We start from the raw sequence: 24,255 nt of genomic DNA on the forward strand, positions 1-24,255 counted from the left end.
AACATTATAGAAATTTGCCTATCCATTCAGTTCTCAGTTCGGTTCCAGTTCGGTTCCGATTTTTTGTTCTAGAGATATATGATCCACTCGTATAATTGACAAGATCCAAACCCATAACTAACCTCATTTTTCGGTTCAGTTCGGTTTTTTGGTTTCAAATAAATATGCCTAGACCTAGGCTATACTATATTTCAACCAATTTGGGCTTTTAAACGCGGCTGCACATTCCTTATCTATTTTTAGTATTTTTTTCAACACTAGGTACATCATCATATAATCTCTAATTCTATTACAAATGATGATAAACTACCTGGAACATATGAAATATTGATGAACGACTTTACAGACAATTTCATGAGGAATCTCTCCCATAACACTTGAATCAACGGATCGTTCTGCATGTATGACATCCTCGATGAAAATGCTCTCTCGGCAGTACACTTCACAACGAACGACTCTGTCTACAACACTTTGAAACCTTCGATAAACTTGCATCCTAGAATCTGCAAGAATTGCATCTTCTAGATATTGAACCCTATACATTGGTGTAGAAGCCTCTAAACCTTGACCATTAGATCATGATGTTTCCACATTTATTTTTTAGTATTTAGAAGTGTGTTCATATGCAAAACAATCTTTAATGCTATAACTTTGTTAGATAACCAATAATGGTTTTAATATAATATTTGCAAGTTATATTAGAAAATTAAATATATCAAGAAGAAAATTATTGGTTTAAACGCGTAAAATTTAATTGTAACATAAATGTTTTTGGTATATAGTGGTGTATATGAAAAAGTTTAAAAGAATTGATTTGATTTTTATGTCATTAAAATGTATTTATCTTTTCGATCACATCTATAATGAATTCCAAAGTAAAATCTGCTTGAAGTTGAATAGTGCAATGATGTGTGGTCTATCAAAAAGTATTTCGCGATATATCACGTGGTGATTGCATAATCAGTAAAAAAAGCTTTCATCAATTCTCTTAAAGTTAATGCTCGTGACCATTGGATAGGATGGCTCCACATACCTAGAGAGACCATGTTGTGGGCACACAAGAAGGGGGCCATGTGTGTTATAAAATGGTATCAAAACTGGTTAGTCGTTTATGTTCTGACCCGAGAAGGGATTAGTAACATGTGTGGGTGTGCAACGAAGCCGTCGTAATCTAATAATGGAGGTGAATTGTATCTATAATATGTTAATTAAAGGTTGAGTATCTTGGAATCTGTTAAGTAAATAGAATTGCTTCAGTAATATGGAATTGGTCAAGTAATGATATGGTTACCAAAAACATATAAAGGAATGCAACCTATGTACACCAATTTTTTTCTATGCTGGATTTTCGCCAAAACATTTACTAGATTGTTACTAAGATAAGATGACTGTTATGATCGAAAGATAGAGATTGACTTTTTATGCCAATTGTAGTTTGCTATTGTTGTGAACCTCTGACACAAGGTACATCTAAATGAAAATGAAACCATTCCCATGGCCGTGACGAAAAGAAAGATAGTTGGAAGCAACTAGCAAGTCTGAAGTGACTCACCTAACACACAACAACACATGTAACTATATAAAAATTCTTTACTGAACAAAAAATGTTCGTAACTGATCGGAATTTGTATGTACCGATCTATTTTTGTAACAAAATCTATACATATTGATTTATGTTGTCACTTAAAATGCTACATTATCCGTTTGAAAAGAACCACCACATAAAATTATTTGTTTACATCATAGAAACAGTGATATACATACACAAAGCTGTGACATCGAGTCTCAATTACATTACACATTTACGATGGCTGTTCAAAAAGATTGAATTTGGAAGACACTTTTTGAGTTTGGTATTTCACCCTAAGATACTTTGCACTTGAGGCAACCTTATTTGCTAGTCAAAGACATTGATGCCCTTATAATAAAGAAAACCAAACCAGACTTCTATTAGCCTAAACCCAACCATACCAACCCTACCCTATACCCCCTGTTCGGGAACGCGCTAGGCGCTAGTCGGGCGGTCGGGTTGGGCCTATCGCCTAAAGAGAAAATCAGGGATTAATCGAAAATTATACGGGGCGAAATTTTTAGACCGTTTACTATGTTATAAAACATGTTAATCTTTAATTGTGTATAACATTAATACATTTTCATGTTTAAAATTGTATAAAACACACAAATAGAATATATAAACTTAATATAGTGTAATTTTCATCAAAATTATGAATATAAATGATATTTATAAAATTTTAGATCAAATAAATAAATAAAAATATTATTAAAAATAATTAAAAATTAAAAAAAAATAGATTAGGCGGCCGCCTAGGCGTTTAGGCGGCCGCCTAAGCGGCTAGGCGGTCATTTAGGCGGTCTAGGCGGAGAAAACCGGATATCCGATTTTTTTAACCGATTTGGCATCGATCGGAGCGGAAGAGTGACGCGTAGCGCCCAGACGGCTAGACGGCCGATTTTTAGAAAAGGGCCTATACCAAGTTTGAAACCCTAAATTCTCATCTTTCCTCATTTTAAATCACACACTTTTTTGAGAGAGAGAGAGAAAAAAAAAAACTTTGTGCCACGTAAATTAAGAACCCTAGTTCCTCTATCATTGGCCTCACCCTCTAAATCTTCTTTCTTGATTTTTCGTCACAAACCTCCATCTCACACACCGTCTGGATCTCACACTCGAGTAGAGCACACAATCATTTTTTCGCAAGGTTTGTTACTTCGAAACCCACACTTGTGTTTCTGTGTTTTGACACCAACCTCCAAGATCTATTAGTTTTCGATTTTTACATCTGTTAAAACTCTTCAAATCTGTGAGTCAGTGGAAGTTTCAATTTTTACATAAAAATTCCAGATCTCATAGTTCAATGTGTCCTGTTTTTTTTTTCCGATTTTGAGATCTGGTAGTTTCAATATTCAGTTAAGTTTTTGGTTCTAGTTTCATGAATAATACAAGGAAACTTTCGATTTTCTTCATAATCTTCCAGACATCCTTTTTCCAAATGTGTCTGTTTTTTGGCTCTTTTGTTCTTCTGTTCTGATTGCGATTATTTTACGGTCCCAACCTTTTCATATTGTTGTAGGAAACAACAAACCGGACCACCGCCTCCCACAAATCCTTTTTTCATAAGCTTTTCTAGAGGCGACAAATTGAGATCCGTTTTTAACACTAAATTGTTTAGATCTTCATTTTGCCATTTATTTCGAGTTTTATAAGTCTCTGTATACAACCTGAGATTTATGTAACCGTTTTCATTTCTTAGCAGGACAAAAAGTTCCGAACAACCGCCTCTCAGTGAGGCTGTTTTCTGGTACCCATGTGGGCGTCTTAACATTTACTCTAAGCCTGACCTCTTACCTCTCGTGACACTGAGGAGTTTGAGACTATCAAAGCATCTTGTTTCGGGAAAATGTTTGATTTGATGGGCAACATGTGGACGGGAGAGTTGTGGGCTTGTGACCTGTGGATGGGTGAGTTGTAGTCGGGTGACATGTGGTCGGGTGAGCTGTGGACTGGTGAACTATTGTAGTGTGAGCTGTGTACGGACGAGCTGTGGTCAGGTGAGTTGTAGACGGGTAAGCCATGAAGGAGCGTGCTGGGGACGTAATGTTGTGTGGCTGACCACAAGGGAGTGTTGTGTGGACGGAGAGTCAACTTCCACCCATGTAGCTTTCGTACTCCCTGCTTACTACGCTCCACCCATGCAACAATCAGAAGTTTCAGTGAAGTTTCAAAAACTATTTTGTGTTCTATGTTCCATATGTTTTCTCTTTTTAACTTGGCGTTTCTGTAGGGCGTAAGACGCCCATGTAATTTTTTCCAGACAGTAAGCTCTTCATTGTTTTTGAGATCAAAGAATCCGTCTGTAATGTTAATGCTAAGGTTTACGTTTAAAAAAAAAGTAGTTGTGTACATGACACCATCCACGTTCACTGATATATTGTGGCGTCTACTATCGGATTTCTCAGAAAATTATTAAAAATCATGTAAATGGTTTTGTTTAGACTGGGTTTTAATAATTTCTCTAACTCAGTTTGTCACAAAAAAAAAGTTCAGACTGGAGCTTCCTCACCTACAAAGAAGAATCAATAAATTCATTTTTACCTCGTCATGTATTACCTAGCTTGTTTTAAACATCAGCCGTCAGATTTACAACATCCTTTTTGATCGTGTGGCTTTTAATATAGCAAATCAGTCAAAATACCAAACTTAATAAATGAAAAAAGCTAACTAAAAGAACCAACATAATGTTATTTGAACCAAATTGTGGATGACTCATGACCAAGAGATTATGATTTGTAATCTTTCCATTTATCTATGACGGTGTAATCTCTTATATAAGGAACCTCTATGTTATGAATAAAGATAAGACTTTTCCATTACTTTCACAACACGTTATCAGCACGATAGAAATCTAAAACCCTAAGCTAAAATATCGACCATAAACCCTAAATCTCTCTCCATTGCTAAAACCCTAATCTCTATCGATCACCTCTCTTTGATCATGACCCTGATCTGTATTCGACCACTGATCTCAACAAGATCGATCTATAGACTGATCTCTACAAGTTTCAGTACGCCTCAACTATTCCAGATTGTACGATCAGCCTGTTCCAGTCCGTGATCAAACTGTTCCAGATCTACGAGTTCTTTGACTGCAAGTACCAGCTCGCGTACCAACGATCCCGATCATCTCAACCTAAGCTAAGTTTTCGATCTCTATCTGAATCAACATTGATCTCTCTCTCTCTCTCTATCGATAAACCCTAATCACTTTCGATCTCAACTTGTACCCGATCTCAGCTCGCGGACTGGAAACAGTTTGGACCAGTCCGCATAAGGTTCCAGTTTGTACCAGTCCACGTAAGCTTATTCTCTTGGTGGTCCATTCAACCCATCAAAGGTTTAATGTATACCTAAACTCTAAGAACCCAGAATCGAATGAACTAATGTTCAAAGTGAAACCCTAAAATCTGTAAACCCTAAATTACGTGTGCATGGATTGTTTTATTTGATTGATTGAATGTTTCTTTGAGGTTTAAATCCGTGTGAGTTAGGATTGGTAGTTTTTATAACCTGGCTGAATGATTTGAGGTTTAATATTGCATGTTAGAATCTTTTATAATATAAACCCTAATTCGAAGTGATAAACCCTAAAATAGAATCCGTGTATTGCATAATCTGAATTGAGTGTTTTGAGGTTTCATATTATACTAGATTGATAGTTTCATGATATAATCAACTGTTCTGAGGTTTAAGATTATTTGGTAGAAGCTGATTGATTGATAAAACCCTAATTTCATATTGAAACCCTAAACCCTAATTTGTGTATTCCTAAAATCAGATTGCTTGATTCCATCTTGCTAATATCAGCCTTGAAACTGATAAATATCAGCCTTGAAAATGATTAATAAAATTAATAGAATCAGCTTTGAAACTGATTGTTTTGGTTTTTCATGATTGAAACCTTATTTTTGGATCGAAACCCTAAATTGTATAATACTTGAATCCGTTTGATTATTTTTGATTATTGATCCAATTGCTAGTCTTGATAAAACCTAACTGAATCTGATTATTAGTCTATCTAAATCTCATACCTGAAACTGATTGATTAATTGCTAAACCTTGATTGAATGTTTTAATATTACTCTTGCACATATAGAATCCGATTGCTAAGAATGAGTGCATCATATCTACTTGGCCGTGTGACCAGTTTGCATCATATATTATCCTGACCAACATGTTTATGTTATGCACATGATCTGATTATTATCACCTTTGCGTGATCTGATTGTTTTAAATTGAGGTTCCATAATTCCACTCCTGTACATATAGAATCAGTATGCTAGGTTTGCATTATAACCATATGGCCGCATGAAAACATATAGAAATTGCTTGTTTGGTCGATACCCTTGCTTGATAAATCTGTGTAACTTATTATGCATCATATATCACTTGGGCCGTGTGGCCTTATTGCATTATATTACCTTTGGCCGTGTGGCTTGTTTGCTTATTAGAAATGTATTGACTTCATAGCATGTCCTGTTTAAGGCCGTATGTTAAATATTTTATGAGATCTAAAATTGATTAATATATGATTTGAGATGTCGAAAATCAACTTGGATTTTGCTGCCCTAAATCTCTCAGGAGATAATTATTTGAAATGGGCACTGGATACTGAGTTTATCCTAAAGTCAAAGGACTTGGTGAATGAATCACAAAAGGCGATAATGCCAAATGAGAAAGATTGATACATGGCAATATCAATTATTAGCCATCATCTTATTAAGAGTCTCAAAGATCAGTATCTGACTATAGACAATCCTCTAGACCTTTGGACAGAGTTAAAAAATCGAGATATGATCACCAAAGAACGGTGTTATTACCAAAGGCCCTATTTGATTGGAGGAATCCCAGAATCCAGGACTATAAGTCTATGGATGAGTCTATTGCTAGCTGGGCAAAAATAATGGATTACTGATGAGAAACAATGAATTGAGACCTCCTGGATTAACCCCATTACCTGATACCAATAAGGCCGCAGAAGAAAAAAAAAGAGTTAACCACGTCCAGAATGATAGACCGTGGAGGGTGGAAAGGACGTGGCCATGGCCACTATAACACATTTGGCCGTGGGAATCACTATGGCGAGGCCGTGGGTATCAACCCAATTTGAGCCATGGTCAAGGCAGTGGCCGTGGTATATCCTTTAAACCACAAAGCTAAACCAAATCAGTATGCCATAGATGTGGAATGGGGAACCATTGGGCTAAGATATGAAGGACTCCCAAAGAGAGTCTGAAAGAGAAGAATCCTGAAACCCCACTTGGTCTATAAAGATGGTGAAAATAATTTCGAACATGATCAAGTTGATCTTATGGAATATGAGACTTATTATTGCCTAAAAGAATCAAGTTGATAATCTGATTTCAACATCAAACTTGTGTGATTGCTTTGCTTGTATGCTTTCTCTGATTTTTATTTCCTTGAATTTATTTCTATTACATTGTCTGCTTAGATTAAATGAGTGAATGATTTTTCTATATGAGTACACTGAAAAACGCCAATATAAGTACTAAAACAGGTATCGCCAGTCTGAAAGAAGACTATGGCTTAGCTAATATATTATTGCCTAAGGGTATGCATCTAGAAATCAGTGATGCCTTATATTCACCCAACTCTAAGAGCAAGAGCAGCCTATTGAGTTTTAAAGATATAAGAATGAATGGTTTCCATATTGAAACAATGGGTGAAGGAAACAAAGAGTTCCTTCAGATATATGTATAAAATCGCCCAAGGCCATAATAAGTCCTAAAGACTATACATGCATTCTCTACTGACCTAGACTATGCATAGATCAGTATGATAGAGCTAAAAGCCTGCGAAAATATACACTTTATGGGACGACCGGATTGGCCATCCTGGTCCAAACATGATGCAAAAATTGATATTCAAAAGACACACATTAAAAGATAAGAAGAGTTATCCCAAAGAATGTCATGTGTGCAGCATGTACACAAGGGAAACTCATTAGGCCATCACCAGTAAAACGGCTACGAGCCCCTTTTTCATAGTAAAGACTATATGTCTAGATAATACTGGTGAATACATGTCCCAAGCGTTTAAATTATTATGGTATATCCATGGGGATAAGTGTGGACAATTCTGTGATACATGTCCATACCAAGAACGGCTTGGCCGAAATCGTTTAAAACGCAAATAGCTGATTGATATACCATAACTTATGAGGTCAAAACTCCCATTCACATCTTGGGCCACACGAAATTTACATGCACCTAAGTTAATACGCATCAAGCCATTTAGTGAGCATAGATATCCCCTATCACAATTATTAACGGGTCAAGAGCCAAACATACCCCATCATAAGACATTTGGATGTGCTGTCTATGTACTAATTGCTCCACCACAGAGAACTAAGATGGGACCTCAAAAGGAGGATGGAGATATATGTTGGATATGATTCTCCCACAATAATAAAGTACCTAGAGCCAACTATGGGTGATTATATTTGAGGCCAGGTACACGGATTATTTTAAGACCAGGAGGAGAAAAATAATAAAGCTGGTAAAAGAATGGTAAAAGAAATAGAATGGAATCAACCATCAGTGTCTTGGCAAGATCCTCCGACTAAAGAATGTGAAATAGACGTCCAAAGATTATACATTTAAAAAGCTAGCTAATAAAATGCCAGACACATTTGCTGACCCAAAAAAGAATGACTAAGTCATATATAAACCAGCTTCTAAAGCACCAACGAATTTGAAGTCCAAGAAGAGACACAGTCAAGTTGCTACAGAGTCTAGACAACGTATGAAACGTGGTAGACCAATAGGTTCCAAAAGATAAGAATCCTCGGAAACAAAAGAAAGGTGTAGAGAATGATAATCAAAATCCAAATCCGAGGTTACTAAGGAAACCATCCCAGACATGGAGATAAGACCGGCCGGCTCTAAGGTACAGGTACCAAATAATGTAGTTTGGGACGCCAACCTGCAAAGTATTAAAGGTCCTGATAATAATGAATCTCAATTGATTATATCATGTCTGGAACATAATGGAACCAATAAGGAATGTCGACATAAGATCATTTATTTGCATACAAGGTAGCACTTGAATTTATGAATATAAGCGAGGATCATGAACCCACGTCAATATAAAAGTGCGCACTCGTAGAACATATTGGATTGAATGGAAACGTGGGGTTAAATAGTTTAAGGAAGAAAGTCGTATTTGGCCATATGCTTAAGACGCCGTATGATGTTAAAACCAGTGGATATAAATGGGTCTTGTGAGGAATAAAAATCGTGAGATATAAAGCTGATGTTGCACAAGGATTCTCACAAAGACCAGTAATAGATTATGAGGAGACATACTCTCATGTGGTGGATGCAACTACTTTTAGATTTCTCATAAGTCTGGCTATATAAGAGAGAAAATTAGACTTGCAGCAAGTTGATGTAGTGACTGCATATTTATATGGTCCACTGGATAATGAAAGTACTAGAGGGTATTGAGCTGAAAGTACAGCAAGTTCTCGAGAACAATATTGATAATCATCAAAGTATATGATCTGAATATCCTAGGAACCTCTGGATACAATTTCCCAAACAGTTGAATATCTCAAGAAAGAGTTTGAGATGAAAAATCTTGGAAAACAAATTTTTGTTTGGGATTACAGCTTGAGTACATTAACAATGAAATCCTTGTGCATCAAATAATATATACAAATTAGGGTACTCAAGAGATTTAATATGGACCAGTCTCACCCATTATCTAGTACATGGGCGTGATATCACTTGTTTTGGACACTGACCCATTCAGTCCAAAGGTAGACGATAAAGAAGTCCATTTAGTCCTGAGATGGATGATGCAGAAGTCTTGTTTTAGACACTGATCTGTTTGGTCCATAAGAAAGACGATGAAGAAGCCTTTGATTTTGGTTTATTTTATACTAACCAGCCCAAAGAGGGGTTATTTGGTTTTGTTGATTTGTTTTCAGACAGGTTATGTTTTACACATGGTGGTACACGCATATCACAGCAACATCATCCAAGATTTCGTGTGTGTGTATTTGAGGTCGATGACTCAATATGTTCGATCAGATTATGGCATGGTTGATGGTAAAGAAGAACCAACTATCATGTTCGAGGACGAAGCATATTATGCCCAAGATCTTCATCACCCACGGATTGCAGAAAATTGGAGAGGTCCAAGAGACCTTCAGTAATGCCCAAATCAGGGAGAGTAATGTGTGTTGTACTCTTTTTCCTTCACCATGGTTTTGTCTCAATTGGGTTTTCCTGATAAGGTTTTAATGAGGCAACACTAAAGCACATTAGAAGCTCTAAATGGTTATGGCATCCAAGGGGGAGTGTTATGAACTAGATTGTGGATGGCTCATAACCAAGAGATTACACTTTTCATTTTATTTATGACGGTGTAATCTCCTATATAAAGAACCTCTATGTTATGAATAAAGATAGACTTTTCCATTACTTTGACAACACATACAACTTTATTTACATTGTAATACTTGACCAAACGAAGCCACACATCTGGTTCGCTTCATTAAGGGCAATTGTGTCAACAAACTACTTTGGTCTCCGTGAAAGTGTGTTACAAGCAGAAAGTGACTCTGAGTGCAAAGGAAACTCGTAAAGTGACCCATCATGTAATCAACTCATCTATATTATTAAAAGAGAAATACTCATTTGAAAATGTTCTTAATTCATTAATTAAACTCCCTATTTTTTTGCTTATCTTTTTCAGTTGCATTTATGAAATATCCTAAAAACGAATAAAACTAACTAATTTATTACTTATCTTTTTTCAGTTAAATTAATGAAATATGCTTAAATGAATTTAAACTTCCTATTTTATTGTTTGTCTTTTTCAGTTAGTTTAATGAAATATCTTAAATAAATTTGGACATAATGTAATTTAATCAACCAAGAAAACTCATGAGTTATCCTTACGTGCATAATTTTAATAATAGAGATTTTAAAAAACGTGCATCATTAAAATGTTACCTAAAACATGCAGAACTAATATATAACATGCATCAATAAAAGTAGAATTTGACTCATACAATTGTACGAATATTATTTTCAGTTGATTAAATTTAAAAATAATTATTTATTCAAAAAATATTTAAGAATGGCTATGCTTTTAAAAATTATATGGTATTATTTGCTCATAACTCATTTGTCATTTGCTAAATTGTTAGAAAGAAAATTTTAGCATAATATAGCTCAGTTGTCATTTGCTAAATTTACGGTTTTTATTTATATTTTTTATTAATTAATTATAATATTTTCATTTTATATTTGAAAGATAAATGAATTTTCTTTAAAACAATATATTTTAAAATGTATTTTCTTAAAAATAATCAATTTAAATTGTTATTATCATTGAATATAATTTTTTTTGACATAATTTGAGTTTTCGTTTACATCAAAACTTATCATATTTTAGGATAATTTTAATTTAAAATGTAATTTCGTATTTTTCAAACAAATTCTAAAAATATGTTTTAAATATTTTGTTATAATTTTTTAAAAAATACTAGACTCTGACCCACGCGCCAGCGCGGGTATGAATTTTTGGTTTTTGTTTATTTATTTAACTAAATAAAGTATTTGTAATATTTTATGTATTATATTCACCAAGTAAATAATTTTTTTGGCATCTTAAACCATCCATTTATGACGAATATTCGATATCATATAAAAATTAAACAAATAAACGTAATTAGAGAATTGTAGACGATATATAAAAACAATGGTTTTTAATGTAAAATATGAAGAAATATTATATTATGACTTAGTATGGCATAAAAGATTATAAATTAGTTATACATGTTTAAATAAAATAAAATGATTTTTAAACTTCTATGAAAAATTTAACATATAAAAAAGGGCGATGAATTAGTCATCAAATTGTAAATAATTTTATAATTTTATTTAATAAATTATTTATAGTTTTTGTTTTTCGTCGAGATAATTATTAAATGTCCATAATATTAATATGTTAAAAGGCCATATTATGAAAGCCCATGTTGTAACCGTTTTTTTTCCGGGAAGTGTAAAAAAAAAATTACCTTTAACTCTTCGTTTGTTTAAGTTCTGTGTCGGTAAAAGATTAAAAAAATCTCTATCTTTTTCAATGTTCTATTTGAAGCTTATTATGCGAAAATCATACGCAAATATAGGCAATTGGTTGGAATCTCTATATCTTTATGTTCTTATAAATTTTAAATTTATTGTTTCATCTTCTGCAAGCAAATCAATTACTTAAGTAATAGATCAATTGGTTGGAATCAAATCTATTCTTATAATTAGTGTAATTATGGTTATAGTTTCTATATTTAATAGGTACATTAAAAATACGACATTGAAGATATTTTGTTTTGATTAATAGAAGATATTGGATTTTGAGTTTGTATTTATTGATTTGTTTTTTTATAAAGCTTAGAAAATCAATGAGATGATTGGTTTGTTGATACATCCTATAAAGAAAACGAAAGCTATAGGTGGTTTGAATATTGTACATCGATCGATGCATGATATAAGTTGACTATATAAAACTTGAGCATGATCATTTCAAACTAAAGCATATGTAGGTTATATGCATTTGTTATATTGTAGTTAATATATTTTAAATATTACATAAGTCAAGTGATTCACGTTTTCGTAAAAATAAAATTCAAGTTCACTATTGGACCGTACTCGTCCGTAATAAGCTACGTTAAATATGATGTATATTTAGGTTCATTTAATGACATTAAATTTAAATTTGATTAAGAAAAACTCATTAATTTAACTGGAAAAGACAAACATTAAAATAGGTAGGTTCATTTAATGACATTAAGTTTAAATTTGAATAAGCAAAACTTATTAATTTAACTGGAAAAGACAAGCATTAAAATATGTAGCTTAATTTAATTCTCAGTGGCATGGAAGTGTAAATAAGTTTGAAAACTTATGGGTATTTTTTAATGGCTACTTTTCTTTTAATTATATAGAATGAGTCGCATTTCAAATAAAAAGGTAAAGATATTAAAAATATTCTAATTAAAATATGTAAAATTTAATACTGTTTTAAGGAAATGGTCAAAATAAAAAAAATTACACATATAAAAATCATGATTTTTTTTTAATTGGGCGGATCATTATTTATATGATATCGCACACGAAATTGTTTTTTTCTGTTTTTACAATTATTAAATTAACTCTACATACTCATTTTTTTATATTTTTTGTGTGATATCACATATTCGTAAAAAAAATAGATAGTTTAAGATGCAAAAAAATATTTACTTAATGAATATAATATGAACGAATATTACAAATACATCATTTAATAAAATAAATAATTAAAAACTGAAAATTCATATCCGCGTGCAGTCAGGGTCTAGTCTATATTATTAAAAGAAAAGTACTCATTTGAAAATGTTCTTACTTCATTAATTAAACTCTTTTTTTTCTTGTCTTTTTCAGCCGTATTTATGAAATATCCTAAAACGAATAAAACTGCCTAATTTATTACTTGTCTTTTCAGTTACATTAATGAAATATGCTTAAATAAATTTAAACTTTTTATTTTATTTTTTGTTTTTTTTCAGTTACCTTAATGAAATATCGTTAAATAAATTTGGACATAATGTCATTTAATCAACCAAAAAAACTCATGAGTTATCCTTACGTGCATAATTTTAATAACAGAGATTTTTAAAAACGTGCATCATTAAAATGTTGCCTAAAACATGCAGCACAAATATATAACATGCATCAATAAAAATAGAATTTGACTCACACAATTGTACGGATATTATTTTCAGTTGATTAAATTTAAAAATAATTATTTATTCAAAAAATATTTAAGAATGACTATTTTTTAAAAATTATATGGTATTATTTGCTCATAACTCATTTGTCATTTGATAAATTGTTAGAAAGAAAATTTTAGCATAATATAACTCAGTTGTTATTTGCTAAATTTATGGTTTTTATTTATATTTTTTATTATTTAATTATAATATTTTCATTTTATATTTGAAAGATAAATGAATTTTCTTTCAAATTTTTATCGTTAAATTTTTTGTAAATGTATTTTTTAAAAAATAATCAATTCAAATTGTTATTATCATTGAATATCATTATTTTTGACATAATTTGAGTTTTCGTTTACATCAAAACTTATCATATTTTAGGATAATTTTAATTTAAAATGTAATTTTCATATTTTTCAAACAAATTCTAAAAATATTTTTTAAATATTTTGTTATAATTTTTTAAAAAATATTGAGTTGCATTTCAAATAAAAAGGTAAAGATATTAAAAATATTCTAACTAAAATATGTTAAATTTAATATAGTTTTAAAGAAATTGTCAAAATAAAAAAAATTACACATAAAATAATCATGATTTTTGCTAACAGGGCGGATCATTATCTATATGATATCGCACACAAAACAAAAATTTCTGTTTTTAGAATTATCTAATTAACTCTATACTTATTTTTTTATATTTTTATATGTTATCACACATTCGTAAAAAAATAGATAGTTTAAGATGCAAAAAAAAAAATTTACTTAATGAATATAATATGAACGAATATTACAAATACATAATTTAATAAAATAAATAATTAAAAATTAAAAATTCATATCCGCACTGGTGCGTCCGCACTGGCGCGCGGATCAGTGCTTAGTAAAAGTTTGAAGTAAACGTCATGACTTTTATTAGGATTTAGGATCCGACAATTATCTTATTTTTTGGGACCACACATAGAGGGTAGCTTTCGCCAGAAAAAAAAAGTTGTTTTGACCGTGTGTAGTCTATCCTTTAGATTTCTTTTTTTATTGTGATATTTGTAAGAGAATAATTCAGATGATCATCTAGCTGGTGATGATGGATGTGTCATGTAGTGACGAATGTGAGAATAATGCCAAGTATATATCGGTTGAACTTTAATGAACCTATAAATAATGTGTAAACTAAATAAACAACTGTAGGGTTTAGGGACCTATGATGAAATTGAGAGCTCAGTTTCGTTTCCAGAATAAATGAAACTATTTCAATTTCTTCGAATTAGAAAAACAAGTTGATTGATCCTAAATAAGCCAACGAAACAATGAAAAACTAAAGAAAGAATTTTTAATAACAATAAAGAATTTGACATTATGTTACCATAAATTTTGATGAAACTGACTAAAAGGTTAATCGAATTACAAAAGAGAAAAAAAGTACTATTTAGGTTCCAACTGGTCTTCTATTGTTGAATCAAAACGAAAACAAAAATTTGAACATTTTTCACCTAACCATCAAGTCAGAAAAATCTTCTGATCAACGACGTCGATCGATTCATAACGTTTGTATCCAAATCAATAACATTAGAAGAAGAAGAGCCACGATTTGGTCTCATCCTCCTCATAAACGAAATCATTCCCCGAGCTGCTCTCCTCAATCGACCAGCGCGAGCAGAATTTCTGCTAATCTCCGGTGTCCCATGATCCCTAACCCAAGAGATTCGTCTCGGACCCTCATTACTCCCCAGCCCACCACCGTCCACTTCCGTCAACACCACCGGCAAAATCCTCTCCCCTTCTCTCATCGCCGCGTTAAACCTTCCAACAGCGAATCCACCTCCGGGAAGTCTCCAGATCGTCATACCAACAGCGTGTTCTTCCTCGATACTCCGTTGAACCGGATCCGAAGGCAATTCAAATCGACAAACAGGGCACGAGTTCCGTATCGAAAGCCAAGGGACGATGCAATCGCCGTGAAAAATGTGTTTACACGGCATCTCACGCCCTTCCGCTCCTGCCTCGAAAACCTCCGTGCACACGGCGCAATTCGCCTCCGCTTTGATGTGGAAGTCTCCCATCTCGACTCGAGGTAAAGATTCAATCGCTGATTTCGACGCCGGAGGGTTCCCAGATCTCCCGATTCCGTTGCCCGACGCTTCGATCTGGCTCAATTGCTCAAGCAACCGCTCGAATCCAGATCCCATCAAGATCTCCGATACAGAATCCGGGAGCGGCCTAAGACCCGAACCGGATCCATCGTCGTAATAGAATTCATAAGGGCGTCGATCTCCTTCTTCGTTCTCAACTCTCTCACCACTGGCTCCTCCGTGTAAGACGATTACCGGATTAAACGAAGTGCGCCGATTCGATCTCCGCCGTCTAATTACAGATCTATGACTATCCTCGACCTGAGACACCGGAGTGGTCGTCGTTGGTGCTTCTGCGGCGGAAGAATCTTCGATGAAACCACCGTTGCAATAAGGACACAACACGTATCCTCCGGTTGAAACGCTGACGAAACGCGTGCAACTGTAGCACCAATACGACGTTGTTGTTTCCGTCGTCGTCGGAGCTGCTGTTGTTGTCGCCGACCTAGACGGCATCATAGCTTTAAATTTGGGATGCTGGTGAAAGGATCTGATAATGATGAGTGAAGGGAGAAGAAAAAACTGTTTGCTTATATAAACGCTGTTTTTTTTTGTAGGTGAGTGTTAACGGCGTTAGATTAGACGGTTATAACACGTGAAAATGTTGTTTGACTTGGACTGATGATTACGGAGTTATTAACGGTGGTTCTGGAGTGAAAGAGCGTCATTGACGTGTGCGAGATACTTGACGCCAAATGTGGAAATTGTAAGAAAACACTGAGAGCTTTCGGAGAAGTTAACGTGGGACCCACCAAGGTCTCTCTCTTTTTTAATTTTCTTCGGTAAGTAACACAAAACGATGTTTAACGTTGTCGTTTCGGGTGCGTATGCCTTTTTTTTTGTCAACTTTCCTTTTCATTAAAACGATAGCCTAGAGGGCAAATTACAAACAGTCTCATTACAAATGAAGTCCAATAAGAAGCACAAAATATAAGATACGGGGATGATTGGTTGGGGCTGTAGATGCTCTGGACAGCCAAAATTTAGTCTACAGCTATATATGTCAACCAATCGAGCTTTGCTTTCCTTAAAAAACTCACAGCAAAAAAATCTCTGCAAAATCAAAATATGATTGTAGAGAGCTTTATTTCCAGAGCAAAAAATTAGTACTAATTTTAGAAATCTACAGCAAGGAAAGCTACAACAAATAAATCTACAGATTAAATTCTACAGCATAAAGCTACAGCACTTACCAATCATCCCCATAATCGTTAGGTTAACACGTGGTCTTCGAACGATGCTTCCACACCCTTCCCGAAGAAAGAAAGACGGTTCCGGAACCAACAAGTCGGAAAGCCGAACATCTCCATCTCCGAAGACTTGAGACTGCTTGCATGTTCTTCAACCTTCAATCGCCGTTGATCTCTAAATCTTCTTCTCCAATTGTTAAAGTTGAGTGAGGGGAAAAGCTTTAGAAGAGCCAAGCTTTGAATCTTTCCGGAACACTAACCTTTATGGTAGCTCCGAATCAACTGGATTCTGGCTTGATACCCGAAAGCATGATCCAAATCTTACGTCTAGATCTTCGTGGAGACCATTGAGTAGAAGACAAAGATTTATACCACCTCCGATTCAAGGACTAAGCATATTTAACAAAGAGGAAAATAAAATCCTATCGATCAACGGAATAAGAGTACATACAGAAGGAGAAGAACTTAGATATAACTATATTTATGCTCAATCTACATCAGAAGAAGATAAGAATGATATGTATTTATGCTCAATCTATATCAGAAGAAGATAAGAATGATATGCAATTCCAACATGATTGAGCTGAACACAATAAAAAAGAAAACTCGTCGATACGAAGGAAATATCGCCAAACGCGAAGGGGAAATCGTCAAGCGAAACTACATATTCGATCTAAGATTGATCGAAACTATTTAACATCAAAGAGCAAAAGAGGACATGATGGTAACCGGCGCCTATAAGGCCACCGGTCACCGGAAACCATGGGCGAACCTACGTAGGTTAAGGTGGAGGCAGCTGCCCCACAAAAAAAAATGTGTTGATTTTTTCTATATTTTTTTTAGTTAAAAAAAGTTACAATGAAATAAGTTTTTTTTTTTTGCCCCCACAGATCAGAGCCCATTCAGGTATGTTATCGAAGCCCATTTTAGAAATATAATTATTGTTTTACTAAATTGACATAATTATGCTAAAGTTACGAATTAAAAACCATAATCAAACTTCTTTTTCGTGTGTTCATCATCTTGAGTTCAGCAAGTGGTAACTTTTTGTCTATCTTAATTTCTTCTTTTATTTTCATGGTTAATACTTTATTCTAATGGTAAAAAGAAAAGCAACCTCTTATCTATTATTATAAAAAAGAGTTTCTTCCATCCTGATAAGGACACATAGGATTCCAGGTCAGAAATTTGGTTTATGTGGGCTTGACACGTGTCAAATGATGTTGTGCGTTTCATTAATCGTCTGTGTGATTCCTATGGGCTTTATGTTAACTTTTGAGAGTATAGCCTGCTTATCATCTCCGCCAAGATAAAACGACGTGTTTTCATTTAGGGCTAAATCCGCGTTCTTCTTTCGCTTATCCAGAGCTCAAAAAAAAATGGAGTTTGTGAAAGTCCAAAGAGATGAATCGTTGTCTAGAGACTTCGTTTCAGTGGTTTTGTATTCATTCATATCCTCTCAGACGTTTTGATGCCACATTCATCGCCTTTAAAGATACATATTTGCTTTCTCATCATCTCTCTTTTGTGGTTTTGATTTTGGTGCAAATTGAATAATCAAGGGGGGAGACGAACCAGAGGAGCAGAGAGGAGTGCGGAAGAAGAGAGAAGAGTCTGTACGGAGGATTACCACCGCCGAGTAGAAAAATCTGGGTTTTGTTTGAGTTTTAGTAGATCTGGATTTTGCTGTTAATTGAAACCACCGATGAATATTATTTCTATTTGTGTAGGTTTGTGATTTGAGGAATTATGGGTTATATATAGTTTATATATGCTGGAAAATGACGATGGTAAGGATTTGCCATGAAGTTTGATTCTGATTTTGTCTCTGTTTTTGGTAGATGAAGTTGATGGAAAGGATTTTCCATGAAAGTTGAATCTTATTCTGTTTACTTAATAGCTTTCTTTAGGAGACAAACTTCGTTTTAAATTGTAAATTTTGTTGTTTTATCCAATGTTTCTGACTTTAGTTGTGTAGAGAAGCAGTGATCTTTCGATGTGTTTTAAAGTTCAGCTTTTTAATGTTGTTCAGGTTGAGTGATATGTTTTGTGGTTCACGGCAGGAAAGAGTGATATACAGAAAAAGGAAAATGGAAAGCGTAGCCATAACAGAGCATTTGATCAAACTCCTCCCTGTTGCAGAGCCTGGATTATTTGATCTGGTGGGTTATGTCATCTCCGCCGTGGAAGGGAAGCCATACCAGAGTCTGGAGAGGCATGGACGTCTTGATTTTCAACGGTTGGCATTGGTGGACCATCCAGCCGTACGTTTTCTTTGGCTTTTGTTTGCTTCCTTTTCGAGTTTTGACTCATTTGATAATGTCTACGTATGTTTGTGTGGCCCAGGTGGGGACTACATGGAAGATACAAAGACATGAACAGACTGGTCGCTTATTACAAAGGGATGACCAGGCTCGATAGGTTAATGCATTTGTCAATCCATCTAAGACCAATGTTTTTTCAATGGTGTTTCTCCTGTTCTTTACGAGTAAGTAAACAAACAAAGAAACCCGTTTCAATGGGTAGTTGATGTTATTGGTTAAGCATTTTCTAGGCATAGCATAGCTATTAGGGAATCATAAACATTTTAGTATTAATCTTAATACAAGAAATTGATAATTTAAAGACCATGTGATCTATGTATAATAGCTCTTTAAAATTTAGGGATTGAGACAAATGTTTAATCCGGTTGTGCTCAAAACCGGCCATGACTATTATTTTGATATTGTACGTTATGGTCTAGGTGATTATGTTTATGCCATTCTCTAACATTATCTAGACGATCTTTTGTTGGCAGTGGAAGGGATTGGGGAGAGCCAATGAAGTCATGTAAGAGTCACACACAGCCATTATACGGGAGGAAATATTCAGGAGGGTCACCTGTGGCTTGGGTGATTTTAAACAAAGTGATAAGGAGATTGAAAAAACTGGTATATTGGCTCGACATAACCGGTCTATCTCAGCTCCGTAAAGATGCTTATCCTTCTGCTTACGGTGGGAACCATCCTGGTAATGATTGTAGCCACTGGTGTCTTCCTGGTCTACCTGATACTTGGAACGTACTCTTTTACTCTGCTTTTTTCTCTTGAAATCTCTTTTGTCCTATCATCAATGTATAAGTTACCGAATAACAGTCCATTTCTTTAGTTAACTTTGAATTGTTGTCACTTGATTCTTGATTCTTTTGTCCTATCATCATGTTGTGACTCTAAACATGAGGAGAACATCTCAAAAATACAATATACACAACCGTGGAAGGATTCAGTAGCCGATCAAATTTAGGTTTGGATAAGTTTCTATACGTTTGTGTTTATTTGTAAATTGATTTGTTACTCCAAATAAATCAATTTAACGCAAAAGAAAATTTACACCAAAATTATATCTTTTATAAAATCGATCCATTAAATCCCGCCCGTAGGGCGGGCCGATCCTAGTAGTTATATAAACTAAACTTTTCTACAATTCTCTACTGATTTTTTTGATAAACCGTGTCCTTGAAAAATTCTAATATTGATTTGGTTTCGCTGACTCTGATGTGATGTTGATGATGATAAAGTAATATAAAATTCTCGGTCAACATTGTCGTCTTTTTGATTTGCAAAAGTGAATTTTAAAATTCATACCTTTCGATTGTATTGTTGAACACAGCTTTATTTTTTCGGAAAAAATCAATGGAAAAATACTACAAAAAAGTATCTACTTCGGTACCTAAAACTAATGTCAATGATCTGCCACTGCCTGAATCTGATGAAAGGAAAGACAAAAGAAAATCTCCTCCAGTACCTGATACCAATATCGATGATTTTCCATCTGACCCTGGTGAAAGGAAAGACATAATGGATCACCCTTTAAATCAAAGAGACGAGGTTAGACGTAGATATCTAACTAAAGGTCCGTGTCAACCTTATGGTCATAATTTTTAAAAAATATCAAAAGGAGGTGGAACAAGAAGATTCAATCCATCTTGGTTTGATCAATATAGTAGTTGGCTAGAATATAGCATATCTAAAGAACGTGCATTTTGCTTATATTGCTATTTATTTAGAGATGAGGTACGAATGCAAGGTGGAAGTGATGCATTCGTGAAAGAAGGGTTTAATAGCTGGCAGAAGCCAGAGAGATTGATTACTCATATGGGTAAACCACCCAACAGTTGTCACATTATTGCTGCTCAGAAATGTGAGGATTTGATGAATCAACATCAATCTATAGTACATGATCTGTTTAAGCTAGATGATAAGGTGAAAACTGAGTATCGTGTTCGCTTAAATGCTTCTATGGATGCTTTAAGATTCTTGTTACGACAAGGATTACCTTTTTGTGGTCATGGTGAGAAAGAAGATGATGTGAACAAAGGAAATTTCTTGCAGCTTTTAAAATACACAGGAGAACAAAATGATGCTATAAGTAAGGTTATTCTGAAAAATGCTCCAGGAAATAACCAGATGATTTCTTCCAAGATTCAAAAGATATTGTCCATTCCTTTGCAGAAGAAGTACGACAAGCTATTTTAGAAGAAATTGGTCATGGTGTGTTTGATTTGCTGGTTGATGAGTTTGATGATGTTTCTCATAAAGAGAAGATGGGTGTTGTTTTTCGGTTTGTTGATAAAAGGGGAGCAATCAAAGAACGGTTTATTGGAGTTGTTCATGTAAAAGAAACGTCTTCATTAACTCTGAAGTCTGCTATAGATGATTTGTTTGCTAGATATGGTATGAGCATTACAAAGGTACGAGGGCAAGGTTATGATGGAGCTAGTAATATGAGGGGTGAGTTTAATGGGTTGAGATCATTGGTTTCTAAAGAAAGCAGTTCAGCATATTATGTTCATTGTTTCGCTCATCAGCTTCAGCTAGTTGTGGTGGCTGTTGCAAAAAAACACTTTGACATTGCTGATTTTTTTGATATGATTTCTACATTGTTGAATGTTGTTGGGGCTTCTTGTAAACGACAAGATATGTTTCGAGAAATTCAACGTGAAGAATTAGAAAAAGGAATCAAGAGTGGTGATGTTAAGACTGGGACATGACAAAATCAAGAACGTTCTTTAGCAAGACCTGCAACTACTCGCTGGGGTACACATCACAAAACATTGTTGAGGCTGGAAGAATTGTTTTCTACTACCATTAAAGTTCTTGAGTATATCCAAGATGAGGGTTGGGAAGACTTACAGAAACGCCAAGCATGTGGTCTTCTCAAATACTTTCACACATTTGATTGTGTGTTCTATTTGCATCTTATGTTACTTATTATGGGGCTCACTGCGAACTTGTCATTGACTTTGCAACAGAAAGATCAGGATATTTTGAATGCTATGTCACTGGTAGGATCCATTAAACGAAAGTTGCAGAAGCTTAGAGATGATGGTTGGGATTCGCTTATGGCTAAAGTTGCTTCTTTTTGTAAGAAACATAATGTTGAGATGCTCATCATGGAAGAAGAGTTTGTTGATCTTAGGTACCCAAGAAGGAGAACCAATATAAGCAATATGCATCATGATAAGGTCAACTGTTTTTGCACGGTTCTAGATTTGCAGATTCAAGAGTTCAACGATCGTTTTACAGAGGTAACCACTGATCTGCTTATTTGTATGGCTACTTTAAGCCCGGTGGATTCATTCCATGGGTTTGATAAAGAGAAGCTGGTGCGATTAGATAAGTTATATCCAGATGATTTTAGCTATGGTGAGCTTTTATCTCTAGAGCAACAACTTGATATCTACATCGACAATATATGCAGAGACGAAAGGTTTAAGAGTGTAGAAAATCTTGGAGATTTTTCATGTTTGATGGTGAAAACTCAAAAGCATCTAGCACATCCTTTAGTTTACAAACTTTTAAAGTTAGTTTTAACTTTGCCAGTTGCCACCGCAAGTGTTGAAAGATGTTTTTCAGCAATGAAACTAGTGAAGACAGTTGCACGTAACCGAATTGGAGATCAGTTTCTAAGTGACTGTATGGTTTACTTTATTGAGAAAAAATTATTTGACTCAGATTCAAATGAGAAAGTGATTAAGAAATTTCAAATGATGAATGAGCGTATAGTTATTTTGTAAGAGTTGTTTTTCTATTTTCTTGATTTTTATAAGATATTACTATTTAATTTTATTTAGTTGTATTTCATTTTTTTTTTTTGCCCCTACTATATTTATTTTCTAGATCCGTCACTGCCGGAAACGTTTTTCTTTTAAAGTAGTTTCTAGATAGAAGATGGAGCAAATAGAGATCTAGAGAGAGAATTGTTTTTTGAAAATTAAAAAAAAAAAATTAAGTACGTTACGAGTATTAAAAGGTGTTAATCTTGATGTGAAATGAATAAGAAATCTTTGAGTTTTGAAAATGATATAAATATGTGCTATGTTTCATAACGATCAACAACATATGTTGACATTTTGTTAATGTGCTTTCCGATTTATTTTTCTTCGGTCAGCTAAATGCTTTTCTGGTTAACCGAAACATGACTTTATGAAATTATGAGTTTATATACGTATATACTTTTTTTTTCTTTGATCAACATATAGGCATATACTATAGTCACTTTATGGTGGACCCAGGTTTGCTAAGGTATATTCGTTCTTTCCTCGCTCATCATCTTTTGATTCTTTTGGACACACAAAAGTTTGTTTGTTCTTCTTTTTGATTATACATTTTGGGTTTGATTGGGCTTTCTAAAGCTTTCAATGAATTTTTCTTGTCAAAGTGTAAAAGATGTTTTGTGATTTTTTTAATTTTATTATTAGAATAGAATTTGATATGCGCTTGTAAAACACTAAATTATTTGTTGGTTTATAAATTATATTAGTTAATAATTATTATATTTTTATTTTTATAATACTATTGAGTAGTCATTTTTCTATACGTCGTTCTAACGTTAATTTTAAAATTATCAATTACAATAATATTGTTAATAAATAAAATATTTACTAATTGCCATTATTACTATTTTTTATTTTTATTTCTTTTTCTTAATAACATGTTATAAATTATACTAAAATCAAAAAGGAATTTGGTATCAAAAGGTAATATATTTTAAATAAAAATATATAGCAAGTTTTTTATATTTAAAATATGTTATTTGTTAGGGTAAACTAATGCATTTTCTTCGTGATATTATAGAATCATGAATTAAAACAACGAGAGAGATCAAGCATAGTGGGAGTAATTTGTTGGACTGTAACTGTCAAAAATTTACCGTATAATTTGTGTTGTAAATGTATTGAATGTAGCCGTACATGTAGGGTATGACTGGTTTCTCCGCTACCAGCCGCAAACGTAGCTTTGCGGTTGGTTGCGGCTATTGGCGTTTTACAACAATCACTCAAACCACTCTAAACTGTTTCAAACCAATTTAAACTTCATAAATTCAAAAGTTGGTTCCAACTAGCGTTTGCGGCTGCGGGAGATTGCGGGAGGATAAATTTTTTTTTTTAATAAACAATATATGTACAAAAATAAAAATATTCAATAAATTTTTTTAATTGGAATTATAAAAATACTAAAATATATATATTATATTTTAATTAATATTTTAAAATTTTAAAATAAAAATATTTTCTATATTTTTAAAAAATTTAAATTA

General features: G+C 33.7%; 2 protein-coding genes, 1 long non-coding RNA gene and 1 pseudogene across 3 annotated transcripts; 3 read left to right on the forward strand and 1 right to left on the reverse strand.

The window, feature by feature from the left end:
* The first annotated feature begins 890 nt into the window (after positions 1-890).
* On the forward strand, positions 891-3,922 carry LOC125583583. The gene is made up of 2 exons (XR_007320600.1): positions 891-2,720; positions 3,273-3,922. It is a non-coding gene; the product is annotated as an uncharacterized LOC125583583 (long non-coding RNA).
* Positions 3,923-14,666: 10,744 nt separating this feature from the next.
* Positions 14,667-16,170, reverse strand: LOC106408357 (annotated as a pseudogene).
* Positions 16,171-20,735: 4,565 nt separating this feature from the next.
* Positions 20,736-21,706, forward strand: LOC125583169 (zinc finger MYM-type protein 1-like). Its single transcript, XM_048749770.1, has 2 exons — positions 20,736-21,084; positions 21,168-21,706. The coding sequence occupies exons 1-2, from the start codon at positions 20,736-20,738 to the stop codon at positions 21,704-21,706; spliced, it is 888 nt and encodes a 295-aa protein (XP_048605727.1).
* Positions 21,707-21,713: 7 nt separating this feature from the next.
* LOC125583584 lies at positions 21,714-24,170 on the forward strand. Its single transcript, XM_048750765.1, has one exon. The coding sequence runs from the start codon at positions 21,917-21,919 to the stop codon at positions 22,730-22,732; it is 816 nt and encodes a 271-aa protein (XP_048606722.1). The 5' UTR covers positions 21,714-21,916; the 3' UTR covers positions 22,733-24,170.
* Positions 24,171-24,255: the final 85 nt, after the last annotated feature.

Source organism: Brassica napus, chromosome C3, assembly GCF_020379485.1.
Source record: "Brassica napus cultivar Da-Ae chromosome C3, Da-Ae, whole genome shotgun sequence".
Lineage (NCBI taxonomy): Eukaryota > Viridiplantae > Streptophyta > Magnoliopsida > Brassicales > Brassicaceae > Brassica > Brassica napus.

Excerpts from the sequence above, each read along its gene's own strand:
- LOC125583169 (XM_048749770.1), top strand. The coding sequence starts at position 20,736 with ATGCAAGGTGGAAGTGATGCATTCGTGAAAGAAGGGTTTAATAGCTGG. Across the intron at positions 21,085-21,167 it reads AGAACAAAATGATGCTATAA|AAGAAGTACGACAAGCTATT; the intron begins GTAAGGTTATTC and ends ATTCCTTTGCAG.
- LOC125583584 (XM_048750765.1), top strand. The coding sequence starts at position 21,917 with ATGTTACTTATTATGGGGCTCACTGCGAACTTGTCATTGACTTTGCAA.